This window comes from Papio anubis, chromosome 17 (assembly GCF_008728515.1).
Source record: "Papio anubis isolate 15944 chromosome 17, Panubis1.0, whole genome shotgun sequence".
Lineage (NCBI taxonomy): Eukaryota > Metazoa > Chordata > Mammalia > Primates > Cercopithecidae > Papio > Papio anubis.
Window position 1 is genome coordinate 64,930,239 of NC_044992.1, and position 27,686 is coordinate 64,957,924.

At 47.6% G+C, this 27,686-nt stretch overlaps 1 protein-coding gene across 12 annotated transcripts in view; it reads right to left on the reverse strand.

The window, feature by feature from the left end:
- Positions 1-27,686, reverse strand: part of SLC39A11 (solute carrier family 39 member 11) — a 561,386-nt gene that overhangs the window by 448,277 nt on the left and 85,423 nt on the right. For 4 of the 12 annotated variants that reach the window (XM_017950929.3, XM_017950930.3, XM_031657167.1 and 1 more), the window contains 2 exons: positions 8,078-8,196; positions 3,571-3,609 (listed from right to left, as the gene is read on the reverse strand). In XM_017950929.3, coding sequence (XP_017806418.1) covers positions 3,571-3,609; positions 8,078-8,185 — 147 coding nt within the window. In that variant the 5' untranslated portion in view covers positions 8,186-8,196. Of the gene's footprint in view, positions 1-3,570; positions 3,610-8,077; positions 8,197-11,057; positions 11,284-11,306; positions 11,530-11,898; positions 12,120-27,686 lie in introns of those variants that run through there. The other 8 variants (XM_017950933.3, XM_017950926.3, XM_021928442.2 and 5 more) reach the window with 5 other exon arrangements.

Here is a 27,686-nt window from a genome sequence, read left to right on the forward strand (position 1 = left end):
AATTCCATCAACAAGTGGGCTAAGGACATGAACGGACAATTCTCAAATGAAAATATACAAATAGCCAACAAACATAAGATAAAACGCTCAACATCACTAATGATCAGGGAAATGCAAATCAAAACCACAATGCAACGCCACCTGACTCTTGCAAGAATGGCCATCATCAAAAAATCAAAAAATAATAGATGTTGGCATGATGTGGTGAAAAGGGAACATTTTTACACGGCTAGTGGGAATATAAACTAACACAACCACTATGGAAAACAGTATGGAAGTTCCTTAAAGAACTAAAAATAGATCTACCATTGGATCCAGCAATCCCACTACTAGGTAACTACTCAGAGGAAAAGAAGTCATTATACGAAAAAGATACTTGCACACACGTGTTTAGAGCAACACAATTCACAACTGCAAAAATATGGAACCAGCCCAAAGGCCCACCAATCAAGGAGTGGATAAAGAAAATGTGATATATATATATATATATGTATGTATGTATGTGTATATATGTGTGTGTATATATATCTTATATACATGGCCCGATCTATATATGTATATCATGGACTACTACTCAGCCATAAAAAGGAATGAAATAATGGTATTCGCAGCAATCTGGATGGAATTGGAGACCATTATTCTACATGAAGTAACTCAGGAATGGAAAACCAAACATCGCATGTCTTCACTCATAAGCAGGAGCTAAGCTAGGCATAAGAATGATACAACGGACTTTGGGGACTGGTGGAAAGGGTCAGGGGGTGGGGGTGAGCAATAAAAGACTACCTATTAGGTACAGTGTACATTGCTTGGGTGCACAAAAATCTCAGAAATTACCACTAAAGAACTTATCCTTTTAACCAAACTTCACCTGTTTCCCCCAAAACCTACTGAAATTTAAAAAAAAAAAAAAGGCACAAATAAATAAATATTTACATTTTAATTTAATTTTTTAAATTTTCCTCTGAGCCTAGGGCTCTAAATGCTTAAATAACAATTTCCTGGATGTAATAATGATAACTATTAGTGATAGGAAACAGATTCATAAGAATAAATATATAATAAACCATTTTATAATTATTAAACATTACAAAGCAAAATGTTATTTGAAATGTATATGTTAGTGAATGGGGCTTTCTTCTTGTTTTTTCAATTCATTCATCTATATGAGGATAGTTATTAAGTAGTCATTACTAGAATAAGAGAGTTCATCAATTTTATTTTTATTTTTATTTGGTTTTTTGCTTTTTTGTTTTTTCTTTTTCATAACAAGCAAAGAGAAAATGTGTTCATATAAATGAGAGGATAGGGGAAAAAAAGAGATATTGTGTTATAATACTGGCATTCTGTTCTTTGTACTCTTTTCAAGTTTCAGGCCCAAAATCCCAGGGTAGTCCATCATGGAAAATTACTTTCAAGGACCTCTCTGCAGACAATTTGATTAGCTCCACCTTCAAAGGACAGGACAGCATCAGAACTGCTAAAGGAATTGTGGGCCAGGCATGGTGGCTCACACCTGTAATCCCAGCACTTTGGGAGGCTGAGTCAGGTAGACCACCTAAGGTCAGGAGTTCAAGACCAGCCTGGCCAACATGGCAAAACCCCATCTCTACTAAAAATACAAAAAAAATTAGCCAGGCGCAGTGGTGCACACCTGTAATCCCAGTTACTTGGGAGCCTGCAGCAGCAGAATTGCTTGAACTTGAGAGGCGGAGGTTGCAGTGAGCCAAGATCCAGCCACTGTACTCCAGCCTGGACAACAGAGGGAGACGCCACCTCAAAAACAAACAAAAAAAAAATGGACTTGTTCCCAGTGATTAGAGATAGGGCCCTTCACTTTCTCCACGCCAGCACCAACATTCCAAGGGGACCTCCATGTCTGCCTGAAGACCATGCCACCCAGAGACAAGGTCATAAGGCAAGAGCATCTTTCTTGTGTAAGGTGGAAAAGGGAAGCTGTGCCAAGGAAGGAAGGAAAGGAGGGCTGGCTTCCCCGGCATTCTCAGGCACAGCAGTTATAGGGAAGAGAACACAAGGAAGCTGAGGACCTAGAAACTAATTTTCTCAACACTCTCTGTGCATCTGTGTATGGCTCAGAAAGGATGGTGTTTTTGACAGAACAATGGCTCCAGTCTAACAGCTACTGACTCAGATGGCCTCTGGCAGGCTCCACCTCCAGGCTAGTTTTTCCAGATCGCAGGGCTATAAAAACTGAGGAAAGAAACCAAACCCTGATCAACTAAAAGGGAAACCCACATATTACATGCCTTTTGATATGGGTGATACATCTGCAATACACAGCACCATGACATCTTCATGCCTTAAAAATGGAATCTGAACTAATCAAGACTCCAGGTCTAACTCCCAGCTTACAGGAAATACAGGGGACTGAGGAACAAGTTAGACAGCACCACAAGGAAGTAATCAGCCAACATTCTAGAGACAAATGACCCAGTTTCTCCAACAAATTACTAGCATGAAAAAAAAAAAAAAAAAAAACGAACTGTTAAAAAATTAAAGAGACTTAAAAGATATAACAAACAAATACAATGTAAAAACCTGGTTTGGACCCCAATTATAACAAAACAATATTAGATGACACTTTTAGAAAGATGGAGAAAATCTGAATATGGACTGGATGTTAGCTCACAAAAAGGAATTATTAATTTGGTAGGTATAATGGCCATGTGATTATGTTTATTTTTAAAAAGTCGTTCAGTTAGACATGTGTGTTGAATTTACAGGTGGAATTACATGATGTCTGGAATTTGCTTTTACAAAATATTCTAACCTCCCAAGAAGGTTGGGGAAGGACAGGTGAATTGAGATTAGCAAAATGTCAATAATGATTGCAGTTGGAAGATGGGTATCAGGGATGCATCACAGGCTTCTATCCACAATTTTTACATATTTAACAATGTCTATAATATCCTGGGTTCCATAACTCAAACCTGTAATCCCAACACTTTTGGAGCCCTAGGCAGGTGGATCACTTGAGCCCAGGAGTTCAAGACCAGCCTGGGCAACGTGGTGAAACCCTATCTCTACAAAAACTCAAAAACTCAGCCAGGCATGGTGGCACATGCCTGCGGTCCCAGCTACTCGGGAGGCTGAGTTGGGAGGATCACCTGAGCCCAGAGTGGTTGAAGCTGCAGTGAACCATGATTGTGCCACTGTACTATAGCCTGGGTGACAGGGTAAAACTGTCTCAAAAAAAAAAAAAAAAGCCTATAAAAAAGATCCTTTAAGGGAGAAGGGGAGGAAAAACGTATATTTAGTTAGAGCCAACTATGTATTAGTCTAGGCCTGTGCTAGGCCCTTACCAAATATGATCTTGTTTTCCTAGTCCTGAGGCAGCTGTCAAATAAACCTCATTTGCTGTCTAAAGAGAAATGGGCATTTGATAAGCTGGGAGATAAATATGGCAGGTGATTAGAGGGAGGCGTTAGTGCCTGAGGAACACAGAGATGCATCTAGGTCACAAGGGGAGGGACTGAAGACAACCCTTGGCAGACAAATGTCAGAATCAGTATGCCTCAATTTCCATTTCTCCTACTACATGCTACTTACCCCTGCAGCAAAGCCAAGACTTCCATCTAAGATCCGCCTCTGAAAATCAAAACAAGATGTTTCAGTTTCCAAGAGTCAATAAGATGATGTTTCCTGGGACGAGAAGAAATCATAAGGCCCAAAAGAGCCACACAAATAAAGACTGGCCCACTCCTGAGCTCGTGAGCTCCTGAGTTTATACAATGGGCCAAGAACCAGGGGGAAAGCTTTTGGTTAACTTTCCATCCACCCCATAGCCAATCAGAAGTGTTCTTTCAAGTGGTGCTTGGCTTGCCTTGGCCCTTGTGTTGTCTCTTACTCAGCTTTCCCTGTGAATTACGTTTGTGAACCTTTAGTAAGTAGCCAGTATAAACCTTTAGTAAGTAGTCGTCATACAAGGGTTGGTGACGAGCAGAGGAGCAGATGAAACAATCAAAACCCTCACACAGGCCGGGCACAGTGTTCACGCCTGTAATCCCAGCACTTTGGGAGGCTGAGGCAGGCAGATCACCTGAGGTCAGGAGTTCAAGACCAGCCTGGTCAACATGATGAAACCCCGTCTCTACTAAAAATACAAAAACTTAGGCTGAGCGCAGGGGTTCACGCCTATAATCCCAGCACTTTGCGAGGCCGAGGCAGGCAGATCACCTGAGGTCAGGAGTTCAAGACCAGCCTGACCAACATGATGAAACCCTGTCTCTACTAAAACTACAAATATTAGGCTAGGCGCAAGGGTTCGTGCCTATAATCCCAGCACTTTGCGAGGCCAAAGCAGACAGATCACCTGAGGTCAGGAGTCTGAGACCAGTGTGGCCAACATGGTGAAACTCCATCTCTATTAAAAATACAAAAATTAGGCATGGTAATGCGTGCCCGTAATCCCAGCTACTTGGGAGGCTGAGGCAGGAGAATCGCTTGAACTCGGGAGGCAGATGTTTCAGTGAGCCAAGATCATGCCACTGCACTCTAGCCTAGGCAACAAGAGCAAAACTCCATCTCAAAAAAAAAAAAAAAACCGTCACACAATGAGGTGCAAATGGGTACCACCATTTTGGCAAACTATTTGGCAGCACGAATGAGAGGTGAACACTATGCATGCCACTCCTGAGTAATTCCGTAACAGGAATGCACTTGTATTCAACAAACCCATGAAGAAAAATGTTCGGCAGTGCTATTTGTAAGAGCTCAAAACTAGAAACTACCCAAATTCTCACCAACAGTAGGATGGATTATGTTAATTAGGATATATTCATACAACAGGTACCATATGGCAATGGGAACACACACACATACTACAGTTATATATATACATATATCTTACAAACACAGAGACATTAAAGAAACTGGAAAACAAGTAGGGTAAAATCAGCCAGATGCAGTACATACTATATGATTACTCCATCTAAATAAAGCACAGAAACAGGGAAAATAGGCCGGGCGCGGTGGCTCAAGCCTGTAATCCCAGCACTTTGGGAGGCCGAGACGGGTGGATCACAAGGTCAGGAGATCGAGACCATCCTGGCTAACACGGTGAAACCCCATCTCTACTAAAAAATACAAAAAAACTAGCCGGGCGAGGTGGCGGGCGCCTGTAGTCCCAGCTACTTGGGAGGCTGAGGCAGGAGAATGGCGTGAACCTGGGAGGCGGAGCTTGCAGTGAGCTGAGATCCGGCCACTACACTCCAGCCTGCGCGACAGAGCGAGACTCCGTCTCAAAAAAAAAAAAAAAAAGAAACAGGGAAAATATCTGTGCTGCTAGAGATCAGAAAGGAGATGATCCTTGGAGTAGAGGTTGGGGATGGTAGGATCGGAAAGGAGACTGAAGGCTCCTGATTGGAAGGGGCTGTGAGGTGAGGAGCTGGTACTGTTTTGTTTCTTGATCTGGGCTCTAGTTTCACGAGCATTTGTGGGAAGTCATCAAACTGCACACTTATATTAGGTTGGTGCAAACCTAATAAATGTACCAGCCTAATAAAATGTGCATTTTTCCAAATGCATCATATTTCAATAAAGGTTTTTTTTTGCTATCTAGCCATAGATGAATGGATAGACAAAATATGGTATGTACATACAATGGAATAGTCTTCAGCCTTAAAAACGAAAGAAATTCTGGCACATGCTGTAACATGGATGAGCTCTAAGGACATTCTTTGAAGTGAAAGAAGCCGTGTGGTCTACAGAACTTTTCACCTTACAAAACTGAAACCCCGTCTCTACTAAAAATACAAAAATTAGCTGGGCATGGTGCCACACACCTGTAGGCACAGCTACTTGGAAGGCTGAGGTGGGAGGCTCACTTGAACCCAGGAGGCGGAAGCTGCAGTGAGCTGAGATCATGCCACTGAACTCCAGCCAGGGCGACAGGGCAAGACTATGACTCAAAAAAAAAAAAAAAAAACAGCCTGGACAGATAGGGTTACCAGTGAAACCCCGTCTTTACTAAAACTACAAAAAAAATTAGCAGGACATGGTGGTACACGCCTGTAATCCCAGCTACTCAGGAGGCTGAGGCAGGAGAATCACTTGAACCTGGAAGGCAGAGACCAAGTGAACCAAAATCACGCCACTGTACTCCAGACTGGGAGACAGAGCAAGACTCTGTCAAAAAATAAAATAGGCCGGGCGCAGCGGCTCACGCCTGTAATCCCAGCACTTTGGGAGGCCGAGGCAGGCAGATCACCAGGTCAGGAGATCGAGACCATCCTGGCTAACACAGTGAAACCCCGTCTCTACTAAAAAATACAAAAAATTAGCCAGGCGTGGTGGCGGTCGCCTGTAGTCCCAGCTACACAGGAGGCTGAGGCAGGAGAATGGTGTGAACCCAGGAGGCAGAGCTTGCACTGAGCCAAGATGGCGCCACTGCACTCCAGCCTGGGCGACAGAGCGAGACTCCGTCTCAAAAAAATAAATAAAATAAAAATAAAATAAAATAACCCTGAAACTCTGTACTCATTCAATAATAACTTATTTCTGCCCTCCCCTGCAGCCCCTAGCAATCACCATTCTACAATGTGTCTCTATGCATTTGACTCATCTTGGCATCTTATATACCTAGGTTCTAGATAACCCGTGTTTTTGGATTGTGTGTTTTCTGATTTCCAATCTCCAACCCATCAGCTCCCGGGGCCGATGCGGTGCGGCAAGGGAGGTGGGGATTTTATTGTCCAAATCAAGGCCTGCTGTACTGGTCTCTAACACAAGAGCGCCTGACTTGCGAACTTCCTGAAGGTGTGTTCATTTCCAAATCTCCCTCACAACATGTTGAATTAGATCTTAAGTCACTTATTCATTTGCCATTCCTACAATGTTTCAGGCTACCCAGGTGAACGATGCAGGCATTGTGCATTCATCAAGATACCCATGGATGGCTCCAGGGCTACCGGACTGAGGGTGATCTGGGCTGGGGAAAAGAATGCAATTTCAGGCATATGAGGTGAGTGTGGGTTGTGCAGAGGTGTGGGGAGGGTATATGGATATGTGTGCAAGTATGGGTGTGTGGGACTATAGGTAGAGTGTGTAGAAGGGGTGTAAGGATGGGGTTGTGGGAGGAGGGAGAGATGTGGGGGATATACGCATGCATAGGTTGTGGGGGCATGACAGTGAGTGAGGGCACTGGGGCTTGTGAGTGGGATACAGGGAAGATGTAGGGGAGAGGGGTAAGGGTCTGCAGGGGGCCTGGGTGGTGGGGGGAGCGGCTATATTCATCCCAAGAGGAAATGAAACAACCTGGACATGGGTTAAAAGAGAAAGGGAACAGATGCCCCTTCTTCTCCCAAGGTCTTTCCAACCATCCCACCCAACTCAAGGCCACAGGGGAGGACAGTTACACCTGAAATCTAATGTTCTTCTTTGGTCATGCATAGTACCACTTGCTCCAGGCCTGCAAGAAATTACATGGCAGGCCAGGCACTGTGGCTCACGCCTGTAATCCCAGCACTTTGGGAGGCCGAGGTGGGCAGATCATCTGAGGTCAGGAGTTTGAGACCAGTGGTGAAATCCCACCTCTACTAAAAATACAAAAATTAGCCGGACGTGGTGGCGCATGCCTGTAATCCCAGCTACTCGGGAGGCTGAGGCAGGAGAATCACTTGAACCCGGGAGGCGGAGGTTACAGAGAGCTGAGATCCTGCCACTGCACTCCAGGCTGGGCAACAGAGCAAGATTCTGTCTCAAAAAAAAAAAGAAAAAGAAAAAGAAAAAAGAAATTACATGGCAGGTAGAAATGAGGCAGCGGGCTAACAAAGCCTCAGTAACTGGGCTTTTCTCACTTCCCATTCCCTTCAACTCAGGCTGTCAAGGGTCAGGAGGGGAGATGATGGTACATGAAGGTGTCTACAGCAAGCAGCCATCTGTTCTCCCGGCCTGGCAGGCAGAAGGCGAGAAAATAAGAAGACAGCGAACAAACCCCAGCACACAATGCCTGGGGGTGTGGCCAGGGGCATTGAAAAAGTCTACAAACCTGCTGGGATGGTGCCCCTTTACCAAGGGGCTCCCCACCAACATTCAGAACCGAAGCAAGGCAACTCACCTGTCCACTAGAGAATACGAACACGAGAGCTGCCCCAGCTGCCGTCATCCCCCAGGTGAAGAAGGTCCCCAGCAAGGCCTGGAACACAGAGCTGTGGCCTTGGAGCATGCTGGATACAGCTGTGCAAGAGGAGCGAGAGCGTCAGCCGCCGGTGTTCCCTTTCAGTGACAGGTGCACATTCTGATATGTCCTAACCCCCTGTGCGGGAGCTGGCCTCCCTCTGGCTTGACAGTATGCACCCTTCCACCACACCATCCCAGTGTCCCTCAGCCACCCAGCACACAGGTCAGGCTTCTCTATCCAGGTCCCTCAGGAATTGGAAATCGTCTTAATCTGAAAGAAGGCATGGGGAGACACCGGAGAGATGCCAGGGGAACCCATAAAAAGGCTGCAACATTGAGAGGTAGTTTCAAAAAGAAGCACAAAGAATGTGGTTTGTTCCAGAGGAAGGGGGCATAGGAGGGTCTGATGCAGCCTCCCCCACACAATCTGCCTCTTCTACCATCTCTTGCCCACCATCTGCGCCCAGCCTCCTCCAAAGACAGGTGACTAGTGCAGGTGATGTCAACACGCTTCCAATCTAAATCCCCGTCATACCTGCAATGGTGCACCTGCCCAGCCAAAGGGTAAACTCCACCAACCAACCTTTGATTCTCCCCACTCCCAACTCTCCAATCCCATTCTCCATCATGCCTGCATGAGCACCAAACTCCAGCTCAACTGGATTATTTACGGCACTTTCCACAAGCCCCAGACAATCCTGCCTCCGAGTGCCTGTTCATTCAGTTCCCTCCTGGAATACCTTCCTTGCACATTTCCAGCCATCCGAACCCGGAGCATCCTCTGCAGCCCACCTAATGCCCAACTTCACAACGAAGGCTCTTCTGGCCTTCCCCAGCCCTGTCCCAGCATGCAGCTTTGGTCCTTTCTCAGCGTGGCTTTGCCTCCATCTTTTACAGCCTTAGTTGCTTGAGGACGGGGATGGTGCTTTTACATATTTGGCCACCCTGCAAAATAGGGCTTTGTAACCCCTGAAAACTATGTGCTGGATGGAAAAGGGCCAGCTTACCTGCACAGGACAGTCAGCAAGGACAAGCAAACGGACCCAGGAATGGAATGTCCCCTGGTCAACTCAGCACCCTGCTGCTAAAGCTGGTTACACCACCGCCCACCAAGGAAGGAAGGGAAGTACCATTCCCTCTCATTTCAGTCCAGAGAACCTCCTCCAGACTTCAACATACTTAAAATTCTGGATCTGAGATGACAATCAGATCTCTCCCTGTGGAAAGTTACAAGGCAGAGAAACCTATTTGTTGAAAAGCCCTGTGTTCCGGTACACAAACGCTGGGCTCAGGGCCTCATCTCAAAGCCTCATTCATCTCCCTGATGGTCGGCCAGCACCCAGAGGGCTGGCTGGACACGACCACAGTGGGCTCAGCCCTGCCAGTCCCCAGTGCTCTGTGAGGAGCCGGCAGCCCTGAACCTGCAGATCAAGAGCTGAAGACGCTGCCTCGACTGACCCTGGAAGGAAACCACGGCAGAGTGTGGATGGAGCCCTTATGCCAAGCAGCTCAGCAACGCACCCAGGCTCAAACCTAGGAAGGGCTATGGGTCCAGGTGAGCCCAGGTGAGCCCTGGCTCAGCCCCTGTGCCAGAAACCCTGAGATAAATAGCAGATATGGAATCAGACTCTAATTCCCATACTCTAAACGAACTGCACCAATTGTGAAAACTGCGAGCACGCTAATTAAAGAAAAAAAAATCCTTTTTAAAAAACTACCCTTTACATCCGTCATCTTGCTCAGCCACCCTAAAAAGAGGGGTTAGTCTTTGTTTTTAAACCAAGCCATCTGGACCATTACACCAATCATCTATTCTGAGTTGCTGTAGATAAAATTTCAAACAGCATTTACAAAGAACAGCACAAAGTGATCATCCTCTCAGTACTTATCATCCAAGACAGGGCATAACAAAAACACCTTTCTTTCTTGTATTTGAATGTGCCTCTTGACAGCTACAGAAGAGAGCAAACAATTTACATTTGCCAACAGGCCAAAGTCAACGTGGATCTTGCGGGCTGGTGAACAGAACAGAGGGAGCTCATGGGTGTTCCTGGCGGTTACTGGGATAGGGAAACACTCGTCTAAGCCTGTCCCCATGTACACCTGAGCACCCTGCTGAGTAAGAAAAAGGGACACAGAGGGGAGACCAAGTCCACCATGCTTTCCATCCCAATAGGAGCAGCACTGATCATGAGCAATGCAAGCCCAGTGCCCCTCGGAGAAGTGTCTTCTCTATTAGCTGTTCTAAATCCTTGCTACTCCAAAGGTGGTCAGAGAACCAGCAGCGCTGGTCTGGGTTGGGAGCTAGTTAGGAACGCAGAAACTCAGGTCCCACCCAAGAGTTTCTGAATCAGGGTCTGCATTTTGTGGTACTCCATGGGGGATTCTTATGCACATTAAACTGTGGAAAGCAAAAGATTAAAACTGGTAAAACTTGGCCAGGCACAGTGGCTCACGCCTGTAATCCCAGCACCTTGGGAGGCCAAGGCAGGCAGATCACCTGAGGTCAGGAGTTTGAGACCAGCCTGGCCAACATGGTGAAACCCCATCTCTACTAAAAACACAAAAATTAGTCGGGCATGGTGGCAGGTGCCTGTAGTCCCAGCTACTCAGGAGGCTGAGGCAGGAGAATTGCTTCAACCCAGGAGGCAGAGGTTGCAGTGAGCCGAGATCGCACCACTGCACTACAGCCCGGGTGACAGAGCAAGGCTCTGTCTCAAAAAAATAAAAAATAAATAAATAAATAAATCTGGTAAAACTTCTACAATACCAAGAGCTTAGAAAATGAGTTCTCCCGCCCCATGTGGGATTGACAAGACCAAAGCAGAGTCCCAAAAGAACAGAAGAGTTTTCTGCAGAGTCTCAAGAGAAGAAAAGTTTCTGGCAGAGTCCCAAGAGAACAAAAAGTCTTCTCTAACCAGCAGACCAGTAACGACTTTAGGGCACAGCATCTCCAGCACAGCTTACACAACGGGGCTCAGACTTCCTCACGATGGGGATATTAATTCCATCAACCTTGATTCGTTAGCGGCAGGGAGAATCATTCTCTGCCCGTTCCAACTTTTAAAATGCCAACAGCCTGTACATTTGTACACATCGGCCACAGCAGCACGTGGGCATTTCCGGTTGATTGATACAGGTTTGTTTTATTTATTTCCTTTCTCCACCTTTTAAACTTGTTGTTCCGCTTCCAAGAGTCAGTTCAAGAGGCTGGTGAAGTTGCAGAAGTGGGAACAGCACTAGGGCTGCTGGGCCTTAGTGGAGCTGCATACACATGCCCTAACTCCACGAGGGGGAATCCAGCAGAAGGATTCAGGTCTGGGTGGAGAGGACTGTGGAAAAGTTCTCTAATGCCTCGCTACTCAAAGCGTGGTCCGCGGAACACCCAACCTGGGAATAGGTTAGAAATGCACACAGTTACGCCCCACCCAGACCTGCTGCAAGTTAACCAGATTCCCAGTCAAGTTCAAGAGGTCCAGCTAACTGCCAGAGCAAGTGGGAGGGGCCTGGGAGCAGCTGGAATTGTAGCTGCCTCTGCTCCCAGGAATCCCGGGTCCCGCCACACACCCCTAGGAAGCGATGAACGAAGAGGATCTTGGGTGAGGACTGTAAAAGGCAGGTATGTCACTGCCTTCCAGATCACCCTGGAGAGGGACATAGCGGGGGTCCGGGGACTTCCTTCCCGCCCCCCACCCCCACCCTCCCACCCCGCCCCGCCACCTGCCAAAGCCTCCAAACCCCTCCTCTCTCCAGACGCACCCCCTTCCAAGCTCCAGGTGGCTGCCCTTCCAAGTCCCACACACTTGTCCTAATGGCACCCGACCCCGGGCCTCAAGCCCAACCAAAGGCACCGAAGGAGAGAAAAGCCAACTCACTAGGGTGCCCTCTCCAGCCCCCACTGCACTTCCATCAGCCCCCGCTGCCGCTCGCTCGCCGGCTCCACTCCCGCAGTCACTTCCTGCTTCCCTCCCGCACACGTGGCCCTCCCGCCTCCGGGCCCCGCCCCCTCGGCCGCAACTGGCAACTCCCGCCTGAAGAATAGATTCTCTGGTTCACAGCCGTCTGCAGGCTCAGGAACAGATCTGGGCGGGCAGAACAGAGTCCTGAGGCCAAGCGCCCAGCAGTCTGCGAGGGACTGCAGCCCTAGGGGAAGCTACAAACACCCAAGGAAAGAGCCCTTTGTAACACCCCTAATGTTACTTACGCTTTTATACCTTTGGCAGCCAGGTGGATGCCACTGGGTGCGCAGCAGAGCAGGATGTGCTGTGTGTGTGTGGCGGGGGAGGCTGGGGGCAGGTAATGTGATGGCATCGGCATCATTCTCCAGTCAATGAGCCTCAAAAGATTCACTGGAGGGAGTCAAATACAGAATGCCAGCACTCCCAGAGGCTCTGGTTCCGTCATTCTGGGTGGGACTGGCATTTTAGGATGTTTTTGTTTTTGCTTTTGTTTTTTTGAGATGGAGTCTTGGTCTTTTGCCCAGGCTGGAGTGCAGTGACCCAGTCTCGGGTCACTGCAGCCTCTGCCTCCTATGTTCAAGCTATTCTCCTGCTTCAGCCTCCCGAATAGCTGGGACCACAGGTGCATGCTGCCAAGCCCCACTAATTTTTTTTTTTTTTAGTAGAGACAGGGTTTCACCACGTTGCCCAGGCTGGTCTCAAACTCCTGACCTCAAGTGATCCACTTGCCTGGACCTCCCAAAGTGCTGGGTTATAGGCATGAGCCACTGCGCCTGACCTGAGATTTTGTTTTGAGCTAGGAGTTGCTGATGCTGCTGTCCTGGGACCACCCTTTGAAAAGCACTGCCCTAGGTCAAAGGCTTTGATCCGCAGGACTTCTGTGAAAAGATCAGAGGATAGGATTGGCTAGATTTAGCCAAAAACAAAACAAAACAAAACAAAACAAAATAAATACATACCTACATACATACATGCATACATACAAGATGCCTGGGCCGGGCACAGTGGCTCACGCCTGTAATCCTAGCACTTTGGGAGGACGACGCGAGTGGATCACGAGGTCAGGAGATCGAGAACATCCTGGTTAACATGGTGAAACCCTGTCTCTACTAAAAATACAAAAAATTAGCCAGGCGTGGTGGCGGGCACCTGTAGTCCCAGCTACTTGGGAAGCTGAGGCAGGAGAATGGCGTGAACCCAAGAGGCCGAGCTTGCAGTGAGCCAAGATCACGCCACTGCACTCCAGCCTGGGAGACAGAGCGAGACGCCATCTCAAAAAAATGAAAAAGAGATGCCTGATTAAATTTGAATTTCAGATAAATAACAAGTCATTTATTACTATAAGTATGCCCGGGCAATGTTTGGGACATACTTATGCTACAGGCATATTTGTTGTTGATCTGAAATTCAAACCCAGCTGAGTGTCCTGTGTTTTATTTGACCACATATCAGAGCATGACCTGAGCAGAAAAACTACCTGTGGTATCAATCAATGGTGATAGCCCAAAGGGTCCAATAACAGGCCTCTTTTTTCCAGCAGAACTAGGTTGTTCACACTGATGGTCGCACCATATACCATGCACTCTGTGGGGAAGAGAAGACAGCCTGGCCACTGAAGGGTGGTCTTTGCCCTTAAAAGACCCCCAACTCGTAGGAGTCAAATCAGCCATTGGAATGCCACATAACAGAGTATGACAGGCACACAGAGACGCAACACCCACATGGCATGGCCCATCAACTCATCTTCCAAAATGTCATAGCTCTTCCTGCACGCTGCAATCGCTATAAAGTGATACGATATCTTAGATTCACTTCAAAATATGATGGAAGAGAGAAGTGGATGGAGTAGAGATTAAACACAATTGGCCATGAATTAACCATTCTTAGGCTGGGCGCGGTGGCTCACACCTGTAATCCCAGCACTTTGGGAGGACAAGGTGGGCAGATTGTTTAAGCCCAAGAGTTCCAGACTGGCCTGGGCAACAAAGCAAGACCTCGTTGCTACAAAAAGTTAAAAAAAAAAAAGTAGCTGGGCACAGTGGCAGGTGGTAGCTGGGCCTGTAGTCCCAGCTATTAGGGAGGCTGAGCAGGGAGGATTGCTTGAGCCCAGGAGTTTGAGGCTGCAGTGAGCTGTAATGGTGCCACTGCACTCCAGTGAAAGACCACCGAGATGGGCGGATCACGAGGTCAGGAGATCGAGACCATCCTGGCTAACCCGATGAAACCCCGTCTCTACTAAAAACTACAAAAAATAACTAGCCGGGCAAGGTGGCGGGCGCCTGTAGTCTCAGCTACTTGGGAAGCTGAGGCAGAAGAATGGCGTAAACCCAGGAGGCGGAGCTTGCAGTGAGCTGAGGTTCGGCCACTGCACTCTAGCCTGGGCGACAGAGTGATACTCCGTCTCAAAAAAATAAAAAATAGGCCGGGCGCGGTGGCTCAAGCCTGTAATCCCAGCACTTTGGGAGGCCGAGGCGGGCGGATCACGAGGTCAGGAGATCGAGACCATCCTGGCTAACATGGTGAAACCCCGTCTCTACTAAAAATACAAAAAACTAGCCGGGCGTGGTGGCGGGCGCCTGTAGTCCCAGCTACTCGGAGGCTGAGGCAGGAGAATGGCCTGAACCTGGGAGGTGGAGCTTGCAGTGAGCCGAGATCGCGCCACTGCACTCCAGCCTGGGTGACACAGCGCGAGACTCTGTCTCAAAAAAAAAATAAAATAAAAATAAAAATAAAAAATAAAAATAAAAAAGTAACCATTGTTGAACTCGGGGAACAGGCACATAGAGGTTCATTAAATGTTTCTGTTTCTACTTTTGTGCATGCTTAATTTTTTTTTTTTTTTTTTTTTTTTAAGACCGAGTCTCGCTCTGTCACCCAGCCTGGAGTGCAGTAATGCAATCTCGGCTCACTGCACCCCCACCTCCCAGGTTCAAGTGATTTTCCTGCCTCAGCCGGCCTCCCAAGTTCTCAAGTAGCTGGGAATACAGGTGCATGCCACCACATCCAGCTAATTTTTTGTATTTTTAGTAGAGACGGGGTTTTGCCACATTGGCCAGGCTGGTCTTGAACTCCTGAGCTCAAGCAATCCCACCTCAGCCTCCCCAAATGCTAGGATTACAGGAGTGAGACGCTGCGCCAGGCTGCTTAAATTCTTTACACTGAAAAATAAACAGAAATGTTTACAACGATCCACAAAGTGCCTCTCCTGCCCAATCCTTTCTCTCCTTTCTCACTACTGCTGTGAGGATTCAGCCTCCCCATCCCTCATCTAGGTCATGGGAGTCACCTCCTTCCACTCCACCCTGTCTAGTCTGTTCCATGTACCACCGCCAAGATCAGCCTGCCTAAAGCACAGCACGTCACTCTCCTACTCAAAAAGCTCCAGTAGCTCCCCAGTGCCTTTGGCATAAAGTTCAAATGCTTCAGCCTGGAATTCGAGGTTTCCCGTGGTATGATTCCAACTAAACTTTCTCAATTCTGTCTCCCAGGGTTCTCCTCCCTGTGCCCTCTGGCCAAGCCAGGCTGGACAGCTCGCTGTCCTTCACACAGCCTTCCCTCCCTACCACTCATATCTCCCCTATACCATTTCTATTGAACTGCCCTTCGCCTCCTGAATCTAAGCCCCACCATCCTGCAAGACCCAGGTTTAATGCATTCTCCTCCGGCACCCCATCTGACCTCATCTCCCACCTGTCCCAGCCCTGGTTACAAATCGAGTCTCTATCCTCTAAGGTCCCACAGAACTCCATCTGAATTCTAAGGCACTTGTCTTCTTCTATCTTCTACTGTAGGATCTAACTTCACTGCTATATTCGGCACACAAACCCAGGATTGGAATCAAGCTCCTTACTGAGCTCCTTCCCCTCATCCCAGCCAGCCTAGCACCTCATATTATAGCATGTCCTCAGAAGATGTTTGCATGCAAAGCATAGGTAAACTTGATGTGGGGAAGGAAAAGTGGGGAGCCTACTAACAGTTGTTGAATGCCTGACCTGGGCCACTTTATCTTTACCTCCTCCTCTTATGTAAAACTCACAATTCTGAGGGAAAGGTATTATTGTCCCCATTCTACAGATAAGGAAATTGAGGCTCAGGAAAGCTGTGGAGTAACGCAAGGTCCATGGGGCAGTGTGGGACACCAAATCCAGCTGACTCCTGAGATGGTGCCCTTCCTGCATGGGGCATTCGGGGCTCACAGGATAAGACCCAGAGCCACCTTGATCAGCATTTCTGCATCTCACTTTCTTTAAATCACACCAAGCCCATAAGCAGGAGGGGCGATAACCCCCAGAGACAAATCTTACCATTTCCCCATCTTTCTAGATAAACCCACACACACATGCCCACTCCGCAAACATGCAAACTGCCCCTTGCACACACTCCCTTACAGTCAAAAGTGCCAGAGTGCTGGCCAGAAGAAAACGTTTCCTGGGCCAGGTGCGGTGGCTCACGTCCGTAATCCCAAAACTTTGGGAGGCCGAGGTGGGTGGATCACCTGAGATCAGGAGTTGGAGATCAGCCTGCCCAATCTGGTAAAACACCATCTCTACTAAAAGTACAAAAATTAGCTGGCCGTGGTGGTGGGCACCTGTAAGCCCAGCTACTTGGGATGCTGAGGCAGGAGAATCGCTTGAACGGTTGCAGTGAGCCAAGATCACGCCATTGCATTCCAGCCTGGGTGACAAAAGCAAAACTCCATCTCAAAAAAAGAAAAAAAAGAAAATGTTTCCTGAAAGCTAAATATACTGACTCTGACCTCCACCCCACCCACAGTCCATTCCTATTCTCTCCCACGGGACCTAAGGTGGCCTGACGCCCCCAGGACAAAGGGATGGGATATGCAAGAACAGACCAGAACAGCGGCTCCAGAAGCAGTGGCAGGGGGATTTGCAGGCAGTGAAGGCTGCTTCCCACGTGTCAAAGGGCCCTAAGACTGATGCCAATCATCAACAAAGGAACCGCAAGGCAACAAGATGGTGGACGGCCCTTTCCAGAGGAATCGCTGTGGTTTGATCTGGCTAAATGCCCTCCTGGCATCTCCTTCTGGAAGACTGTTGGGGGCAAGCAGGGGGATCATGGGCTGCAGCTTTGCAGAAAGAATGGAGATAGGCATAAAGTTGTCCAGCCCAATGAGCCCTGGATCTCATCCTCTCTCATTCTCTCTCTCTCTCTCTCTCTCTCTCTCTGAGTTGATTGCTAGCTTCACAATCTGACCACACAGGAGAAAGCCCAGCTTGGCATGTGGGTTCTCAGGGACACATTTCCCAACCCCTCTTGAAACCACCATTGCAAAACTGTAACAGAGGCCGGGGGTGGTGGCTTACACATGTAATCCCAGCACTTTGGGAGGCCAAGGCAGGCAGATCACTTGAGGTCAGGAGTTTGAGACCAGCCTGGCCAACATGGCGAAACCCCATCTCTACTAAAAATACAAAAATTAGCCAGGCGTGGTGGAAGACACCTGTAGTCCCAACAACTGGGGAGGCTGAGGCAGGAGAATCATGTGAACCTCAGAGCCAAGATTGTGCCACTGCACTCCAGCCTGGGGAACAGAGCTAGACTCTGTCTCAAAAAAAAAAAAAAAAAAAGAAAAGAAAAAGAAAAAATATAACTGTAATGGCAACAGTGAAAGAGATTTGACCTAACAAGCTCTATCTTGCTCTAACCTCCAAGCTGTCCTTGTTCATTCTAGACATAGTTTGAACTACCTTTAGGAGGAATGTATAGTTTATAGTTTAAAACAAAGATGATAACAACCCTTTTCCAAAACAAACCTCTTTCTTGCCTGGGGATTAGACTGCCTTCGTAGGACTAACAAATTAGTCACAAGATTAGAAATTATGACTCACACCTGTAATCCCAGCACTTTGGGAAGCCAAGGCGGGCAGATAACCTGAGGTCAGGAGTTCAAGACCAACCTGGCCTACACGGTGAAACCCTGTTTCTACTAAAAATACAAAAATTAGCCAGATGTGATGGCTCACACCTGTAATCCCAGCTACTCAGGAGGCTGAGACACGAGAATCGCTTGAACCCAGGAAGTGGACAATGTAGTGAGCCGAGATCATACCACTGCACTCCAGCCTGAACAACAGAGTGAGACTCCACCTCAAAAAAAAAAAAAAGAGAAAAAAGAAATTATGGTTTAGGAGTCATGCAGCTAGAGGCTACAAGATTCTGACCCTCCCTAAACTGCTTCTGAGATCAGTGCTTGAGATATTTTGCAGACCCTGCACCCGATGGATCAGCTGGCACCACCCAGATCAATAAACTGGCTTCTCTGATCTTGTGGCCCCTACTTAGGAACTGACTCCACACAAGAGGACAGCTTCAACTCCCTATGATTTCATCTCCAAACCAACAAATCAGCACTCTCAACTCAATGGCCTTCCCCATTCACCAAATTATCCTTAAAAACTCTGATCGTGGCAGGGCACGGTGGCTCGCACCTGTAATCCCAGCACTTTGGGAGGCTGAGGTGGGCAGATCACCTGAGGTCAGGAGTTAGAGACCAGCCTGGCCAACATGGCAAAAACCCATCTCTACTAAAAATACAAAAATTAGCCAGGGGTGGTGGCGTGTGCCTGTAGTCCCAGCTACTCGGAGCCTGAGGCAGGAGAATTGCTTGAACCCAGGAGGCAGAGGTTACAGTGAGCCAAGAGCGCACCACTACACTCCAGACTTCATCTCAAAAAACAAACAAACAACAACAACAAAAAACCCTCTGATCCCGGAATGCTCTGGGAGACTGATTTGAGTAACAATAAAACTGCAGTGGCAGGGTGCTTTGCAGGCAAGGAGGACTGCTTCCCATGCATTAAGGGATCCTGACTGATGCGGATTATCAGCAAAGGAACTGCAGGACAACGAGATGGTGGATAGACCAGAGCAATCGCTGTAGTTTAATCTGGCTAACTGCCATGCTGGCACCTCCTCCTGGAAGACAGCAGTGGGACAGAGCAGGGCACAGCCTGCTCTGCATGAATTACTCTTTCTCTATTGCAATTCCCCTGTCTTCATAAATCGGCTCTGTCTAGGCAGTGGGCAAGGTGAACCCATTGGGCAGTTATACTCTCGGCTTCATTCTCCTCATCCTGAGTCTGAGAATAAATAACATAGTGCTCTCTCCAGGTTACTGTGACCTGGAGTGATGCCTCCAACACCCTGCCTAGCACATGTCCAGGCTTCCTTGAACGATTATTATCCATCAGCCCTCTTCCTCCTTCACTTATTCATTCTTCGTGGACTCAGCAGACCTTTCTTCAGCACCTATCCTGTGTCGTGCACTTTGCTGGAGCCGGGTACAGGGCAGCCAACTCAACAGATGCGGCTCTGCTTCGTCCACCCTCGCTTGCCTGCCATTTCTTCCCCTGTGCTGGAGGCCGACCACAGAACACAGTGTGAGGACGGAGCCTCTGAGCCTGGGGCAGCCTGTTCCTTCCTTCCGCAGAGTGTAGATAATAAACCCAGCGGGAACTGGCTCTCAGATCTGCAGATGGGATCCTAACAGTGACAATAATAGGCAGTTTACAGACATGCTATAGAAATGTAAGGGATTTCCTATTGTTGTTTATTCAGGGGATTTTAAAAATTACCCTCCACCCATCTATCCAGAATTCATCCCCTTCCCTCCTCCTCCACTGCTGCCACCTGTGCTCAAACAACTCCGCTTCATCATCCTGCCCTGACCACCTAATAGATGTTCCTGATTCCGCCCCCCGCCCCCCGGCCCCATACCCTCCAAACAGTCCCCGCTCTTCACAGCAGCCAAAGTGATGTTTTAAAGACAAAAAATGCAGACTGGGCATGGTGGCTAACACCTGTAATCCCAGCACTTTCGGAGGCAAAAGTGGGCGGATCTCTTGAGATCAGGAGTTCGAGATCAGCCTCACCAACATGGTGAAACCCCATCTCTACTAAAAATACAAAAATTAGCCGGGCGTGGTGGCACATGCCTGTAGTCTCAGCTACTCAGGAGGCTGAGGCAGGAGAATCCCTTGAACCTGGGAGGCGGAGGTTGCAGTGAGTCAAGATTGTGCCACTGCACTCTAGCCCAGGCAACAGACGGTGACTCTGTCTCCAGCAAACAAAAAAAAAGGACAAAAATACATTCATGCCAGTCTACTATGGCAAACCCTCTGAAAGCTCCACACTGCCCTTGATGTTCCCAAGGCTGGTGGCCTTGGGAACTCCCAGAATCACTCCAAACCCCTTCCTCACCCTGCTTCATCCTGGCTGATCTGCCTTCTCCTAGAACACCAAGCACACTCCTGCCTCAAGGCCTTTGCACTTCCTGCACCCTTTGCCTGTCTCCCAAATTTTCATCTGTCTGGGTCCTCTGTTATTTGGATCTCAGCTCCCATGTCACCCTTTCCAAGAGGCCTTCCTGGAATATCCAATCTAATGTAGATCATCCAAGCCGTTCTTTATTTTCTTCCTGGCACATCTTGATGTCTGGCAATCCTGTTTGTTTGTTTGTTTGGTCCCCCCAAATGCAAGCTCCATGAGAGCACTACCATGTCTGCCTTTTGCATTACTGTATCCCCAGTGCATGGTACACAGTAGCCGTTCAAGATTTATTTAAAGAGCAAGTCGATCTGACACATAAGTCTTACCTTTTTTTTCTTTTTAGACAGAGGCTCGATCTGTCACCCAGGCTGGAGTGCAGTGGCACAAGCTCAGCTCACTGCAGCCTCCGTCTCCCAGGTTCAAGTGATTCTCCTGCCTTAGCCTCCTGAGGAGCGGGGATTACAGGTGCCCACCAGCATACCAGGCTAAGTTTTATATTTTTAGTAGAGATGGGGTTTCACCATGTTGACCAGGCTGGTCTTGAACTCCTGGCCTCAAGCGATCTGCCCACCTTGGCCTCCCAAAGTGCTGGAATTACAGGCGTGAGCCACTGTGCCCGGCTTCTGAACAGGAAGTTCTAACCAGCCTCTTATGTAAGCACCATCCAGGGCAGCCAACAACCACTTGGTACCACTTTTCTGAGCCTAGTACAAGGAAATGCTGCCTAGAGGCTTGAAGGAGAAACCAAGTCGCCAATCCAGTCCCTCCTTACCTTTGTCTAATGTTTGAATCCAAACCTGCACCACACATGCTCAAGGGAGGCACAACAGTAAAGCTTTCACTGACTTTATGCACATCTATTGTTGGGAGCAACGTTTCTGGTTTTGTGATAGGTTTTTTCCGTTTTGTTTTTTGTTTTTGTTTTTTGTTTCTTTGTTGTTTTATTGTGTGTGTGTGGTTTTTTTTGTTTTGTTTTGTTTTGTTTTGTTTTGAGGTGGAGTCTCACTCTGTCACCCAGGCTGGAGGGCAGTGGCGCAATCTCCGCTCACTGCAACCTCCACCTCCTGAGTTCAAGCAATTCTCCTGCCTCAGTCTACCAAATAGCTGGGATTACAGATGCACGCCACCACGCCCAGCTCATTTTTGTATTTTTAGTAGAGACAGGGTTTTGCCATGTTGGCCAGATTGGTCTTGAACTCCTGACCTCAGGTGATCCACCCACCTCGGCCTCCCAAAGGGCGGGATGACAGGCGTGAGCCACTGCGCCTGGACTTGTGACAGGTATTCCAAATGCAAAACCAAGCTTCCTTGACTGCCAGCTTAATAAGATATCCAATTATTAGACAAAAAAAAAAAAAAAACCCACCACTGACAGAATATGAAATCATCTCTGTCTCTGAGATGATAATCGGCATAAATCAGTCTTTCTCATTTTTCTACATTTGTTGCTTCAAACATCTCTTCTGGCATCTCATATTAAGCAATTCTGTGGAGGCCATTTTGATAGGCTTACGAAGGGAAATTGCTGAAGAATTAAGTTCTATTTTGAGCCTATTCTTTCACAACTGCATGGATCATGTAAATGACCTGTTCATTCATTCAGTCACTCAGCAAATGTTCACCACACACTCACTGTGCCAGAGGCACGTCTGGGTCACTGGGTACATACCAGGAGACGAGGCAGACGCAACCGTGGCTTCATAATGCTTCCAGTCTAGAAGCTTCGGGCATTGGATCAGTTCTGCATCATAAACTAAGGCTTATTATCAAAGCTATTGTATTGTTAAACTGCCTCTTTCCTTTTCTTATTCCTCATACTACAGCCATGCCTTCCACTGCTGGAAGCCAGTGAGTCACTCTAGCTAGTGAGGACAAATCAACAGGAGAGAAGAACTGGTCACGCGTTTCAGCACAGCCAGGCCCAGCGCCTTCACGTGCAAGTGGGTTGCTGGGAGCGGGGAGTGTTCCCCATGGGGAGGAGACCGGTTACATATCAATGTAAACTCTGCTGATAAATTGTCAAAAGAGATCTCAGAAGAAAAGGACCCAAATCTGAAGTCTGGGTATTTGTGATTTCTTTCTCATTCTAAAGTAATACTCATTTTCCCACCTACATTTCTTCCTTTTTCTTAAAGAAGACCTTCAAAATTGTATAAGTTTCAGAATCCACAAAACCTGGATGTGTCCTGGGTGAATGTTTAGAGATTTAAGCAGGAAAACAACTTCCTCTGCTGGACAGAACCATACCCCCTCCCTTCCCCTAAAGACGTCCATGTCCTAATCCCTGAAACCTGTGAAAATGTCACCTTATAGGGCAAAAGCGTCTTTGTGGATGTGACTCAGCATCTTGAGATAGGAGATCATCCTGGATTATCCGGGCGGGCCCACATGATCAGTCACAAGGGTCCTTATAAGGAGAAAGAGGGCCGGGTGAGGTGGCTTAAGTGCTGTAATCCCAGCACTTTGGGAGGCTAAGGCCAGTGGATCACTTGAGGCCAGGAGTTTGGGACCAGCCTGGGCAACATGGTGAACCCTGCCTCTACTAAAAATACAAAAAATTAGCCGGGCATGGTAGCATGCACCTGTAGTGCTAGCTGCTTGGGAGGCTGAGGCATGAGAATCGCTTGAACCTGGGAGGCAGAGATTGCAGTGAGCCCAGATCGCACCACTGCACTCCAGCCTGGGCAACACAGCGAGACTCTATCTCAAAAAAAAAAAAAAAAAAAGAGGGAGGCAGCAGAGTCAGACTAAGAGGAGGTGATTCAATGACAAGGGAAACAGAGGTAGGAGAGATGCAGTCAAGGGCCAAGGAATGTGGGCTGGACAAGACAAAGAAGTGGGCTCTGTCCTAAGGCCTCCAGAAAGAGTGCAGCCTCGGGACATCTCGATCTCCAGAACTATACAACATCTGACCTCCAGAACTATACAAGATAATAAATTTGTATTGTTTCAAGCTACCACGTTTGGGATCAGTTGTTCCAGCCGCCATGAAAAACGCGCTTCCTTTTGGCTGGAAGCATCTCATCTCACAGACACCTTCTCCGGTGAAGTTGTGAACCACCAGGGTCCATACTGGGTCCTCATTCACTGTCGTGACTAGGTAGGACCAGCTATATAATTTGCAGGACCTGGTGCAAAAGGAAAATGGGAAGCCCTGGTTCAAAAAGTAGGGGAAAATGCCATTAAAGGATCTAGAATATAATGCCTTTTCCTTTCTTCCATATCCCTCCCCTGGCAATGTGGAGACTCCATTGTTTCGTTGAACTTTGCTTACAAAACACAAGTTCAAAGATAAAATTATCAGCAATCTCAAGACATGACAGCAGAGCATTAAACAAGCCCAGTTGCTTCTGCACATGAGGCCCCGTGTGACTGCACAAGCCACAGGCTCAAGAAGCGCATCACATCCCTGGGCTGATGTGGCAGGCCCAGAATGAAGGCCACAATGTCAAAATGGGAAAATCAGCCAGGGTTGATTATTCAGAAAAAAAAAAAACATCACAGAGAGGTTCAGAAGTAGAAGTTTCTGTATGGAGGGAAAGCAAAATGCAAAACATACAATACCCACAGCCAGAGTGGGAAGCTCTGATCTAAGCCAGTCCAGGGAAGGAAGCAGCAGAAACCCCAGGGGTCTGGGAGTGGGGGTTGGACATCCTGTGGGGGAAGCCTGGGATTTGGGAAGAAGAAATTTCAATTCCCAGTGGAATGAGAAGCTAGGTGAGAAAGAAGGCAAGACCATCTTCTCAGCAATCAGAAACTAGTGGACAAGTATCTGAAGTCTCTAAGCTCTCGGGTGTGAGGAATGGTTAAAATGCTTTTTAAATGGGATGGCTATGGTAGCTCATGCCTGTATTCCCAGAGCTTTGAGAGGTCAAGATGGGAGGATTGCTTGAGGCCAGGAGCTCAAGATCAGCCTGGGCAAAATAGTGAGATCCAACATCTACCAAAATTTTAAAAATTAGCCTAGTATGATGGTGCACACCTGCAGTCCAAGCTACTTGAGAGGCTGAGGTGGGAGGATCACTTGAACCCAAAAGATAGAGGCTGGGAGTTCGAGACCAGGCTGACCAACATGAAGAAAACCCATCTCTACTAGAAATACAAAATTAGCCGGGCGTGGTGGTGCATGCCTGTAATCCCAGTTACTCCGGAGGCTGAGGCAGGAGAATCACTTGAACCCAGGAGACGGAGGTTGTTGTGAGCCAAGTTTGCACCATCGTGAGCCAAGTTTGTGCCACTGCACTCCAGCCTGGGCAACAAGAGCGAAACTCAAAAAAAAGAATAAAAAAGATAGAGGCTGCAGTGAGCTATGATCACATCTCTGCACTCCAGCCTAGGCAGTAGAGTGAAACCTTGTCTTAAAAATTAATTAATTAATTATTATTTTTTTTTTTTGAGATGGAGTCTCACTCCGTCGCCCAGGCTGTAGCGCGGTGGCACAATCTCGGCGCACTGCAACCTCCACTTCCCAGGTTCAAGCAATTCTCCTGCCTCAGCCTCCCAAGTAGCTGGGATTACAGGTGCCCGCCACCACGCCCTGCTAATTTTTGTATTTTTGATAGAGACGAGGTCTCATCATGTTGCCTAGGCTGGTCTCAAACTCCTGACCTCAAGTGATCTGCCCGCTTCAACCTCCCAAAGTGCTGGGATTACAGGTGTGAACCACTACATCCAGCTAAATAAATTTAATTTTTAAAAAAAGAATTTTAAAAAAATAGATATTGGCTCAAAAGGAAAAAAAACTGTAGAAATCTAAACGTATATAGATATTGGCTCAAAAGGAAAAAAAACTGTAGAAATCTAAACATAACTTTTGTTGTTGTTGTTGTTGTTGTTGTTGTTGTTGAGACGGAGTCTCACTCTGTCGCCCAGGCTGGAGTGCAGTGGCCAGATCTCAGCTCACTGCAAGCTCCGCCTCCCAGATTTACGCCATTCTCCTGCCTCAGCCTCCCGAGTAGTTGGGACTACAGGCGCCCACTACCTCGCCTGGCTAGTTTTTTGTATTTTTTTAGTAGAGACGGGGTTTCACTGTGTTAGCCAGGATGGTCTCGATCTCCTGACCTCATGATCCGCCCGTCTCGGCCTCCCAAAGTGCTAGGATTACAGGCTTGAGCCACCGCACCCGGCCTAAACGTAATATTTAACTAAATGTCTATAAAACCTTTGAAGTGTTGACTTTGGTATTCATAAAAAATTTAATTACATTCTCATCATTCGTTGCTGGGTCATTAAAAAGAGAAAGAAAAAAATTTAATTACATTCAAAAAGCAGTCTAAGGCTTAGCTTTTCTGACTTCAAGAGAATTCCTAAGTATACACAATGATGGCCAAGAAATTGCAGTCAATCGTAAATCAAATATGCTTAGGGGCCAAATACTTTCAAAAGCAAAATCATAAAAATCTTTCTGATTCTTGTATAAGGAATAAAAGCACTTAATGTGTGATGTGGGAGCATTTTAACATGATTGTTGCAATATAGGATGAGTCCTCAGAAAGTGAGAGTTCTTTAGAGGTCTACACAGATCCCAAAAGGCCCCAGGGAATGGGGAAGGAACCGGATTCCAAGAAACTTAATTCCTCTCTCAGAGTGGGAGCAGAAACAAATCTCATCCCATGTGAATTCGCTGAGGCTCACGGAGGGCTGATGATAGGGTCAGGGAAAGAGGTGGGTGAGCCTTCCCAGTGAGGAGGGTGGTCTCTTGCTGTTACCATCACCCCAGGGGATGAGACCAGCAAGCCAGGAGCCTTCAGAGGTGGGATGATGGGAAGGAGAACTCCTGGAAAAGAGTGAAGAGCACCTCCCATAGATGCAGAGAACAAGGTGCGAGCTGGTCCCTCAATTGCCCACAGTCAAGAGAGGCCCCAGGGTTCTCCAGAACCCATCAGACAGCTCTGGATGGGAACAAGGCTGAAGCTAGAAATGTATGGCTGCTATGCCAGGTCACTTGAGAAGTCCTGCATAGGAGTTGAACAGGGGCCCCAAAAAGAGACATTCAAATCCCAGTCCCTGTCTGTGAATGTAACGTTGCATTCATTAAAAGCCTTTGCAGAGGTAATTAAAAATCTTGAGATGAGGCCCGGTGTGGTGGCTCATGCCTGTAATCCCAGCACTTTGGGAAGCCGAAGGGGACGGATCACTTGAGGCCAGGAGTTCAAGACCAGCCCGGCCAACATGGTGAAACCCCATCTCTACCAAAAATACAAAAGTCTGCCGGGCATGATGGCTGGTGCCTATAGTCCCAGGTACTCAGGAGACTGAGGCAGAAGAATCGCTTGAATCCGGGAGGCGGAGATTGCAGTGAGTCAAGATTGCGCCACGACACTCCAGCCTGGGTGACAGATCGAGACTCAGTCTCAAAAAAATAAAAAATAATTAGAAAAATGAAAAATAAAAAAATCTCGATATGGGATTATCCTGGATTAACCAGGTAAATTGTAAATTCAATGACATATGTGCTTGTAAGAGACCAAAGGAGAGAAATCAGGGACACAGAGAAGAAGAGAAGGCCATTGCAACACAGAAATAGAGATTGGAGGCCGGGCGTGGTGGCTCACGCCTGTAATCCCAGCACTTTGGGAGGCCGAGGCGGGTGGATCATGAGGTCAGGAGATCGAGACCATCCTAGCTAACACGGTGAAACCTCATCTCTACTAAAAATACAAAAAATTAGCCGAGTGTGGTAGCGGGCGCCTGTAGTCCCAGCTACTCAGGAGGCTGAGGTAGGAGAATGGCATGAACCCGGGAGGCAGAGCTTGCAGTGAACCAAGATCAAGCCACTGCACTCCAGCCTGGGCGACAGAGTGAGACACTATCTCAGAAAAAAAAAAAAAAAAGAAATGGGATTGGAGTGAAGCAGCCACAAGCAAAGGAAAGCTGGGAGCCACCAGAAGCCAGAAGAGGCAAGTATCCTCCCCCGGAGCCTTCAGAGAGACCGTGACCCTGACAATACCTTGATTTTAGACTTCTGGACTCTAGAGCTGTAAGAGAATAAATTTCTGTAGCTTTGAGCCGCCCAGTTTGTGGTGTTTTGTAGTATTGTGCGTGTGTGTGTGTGTGTGTGTGTGTATTGTTTTTGTTGTTGTTTTTTAAGACTGAGTCTCTCTCTGTCACCCAGCCTGGAGTGTAGTGGTGCAATCTTGGCTCACTGCAACCTCTACCACCTGGGTTCAAGTGATCCTATAATACCAGCACTTTGGGAGGCCAAGGCTGGCGAATCACTTGAGGTCAGGAGTTCCAGGTCATCTTACCCCAACATGGTGGTCTCTACTAAAAATACAAAAATTAGCTGGGTGTGGTGGC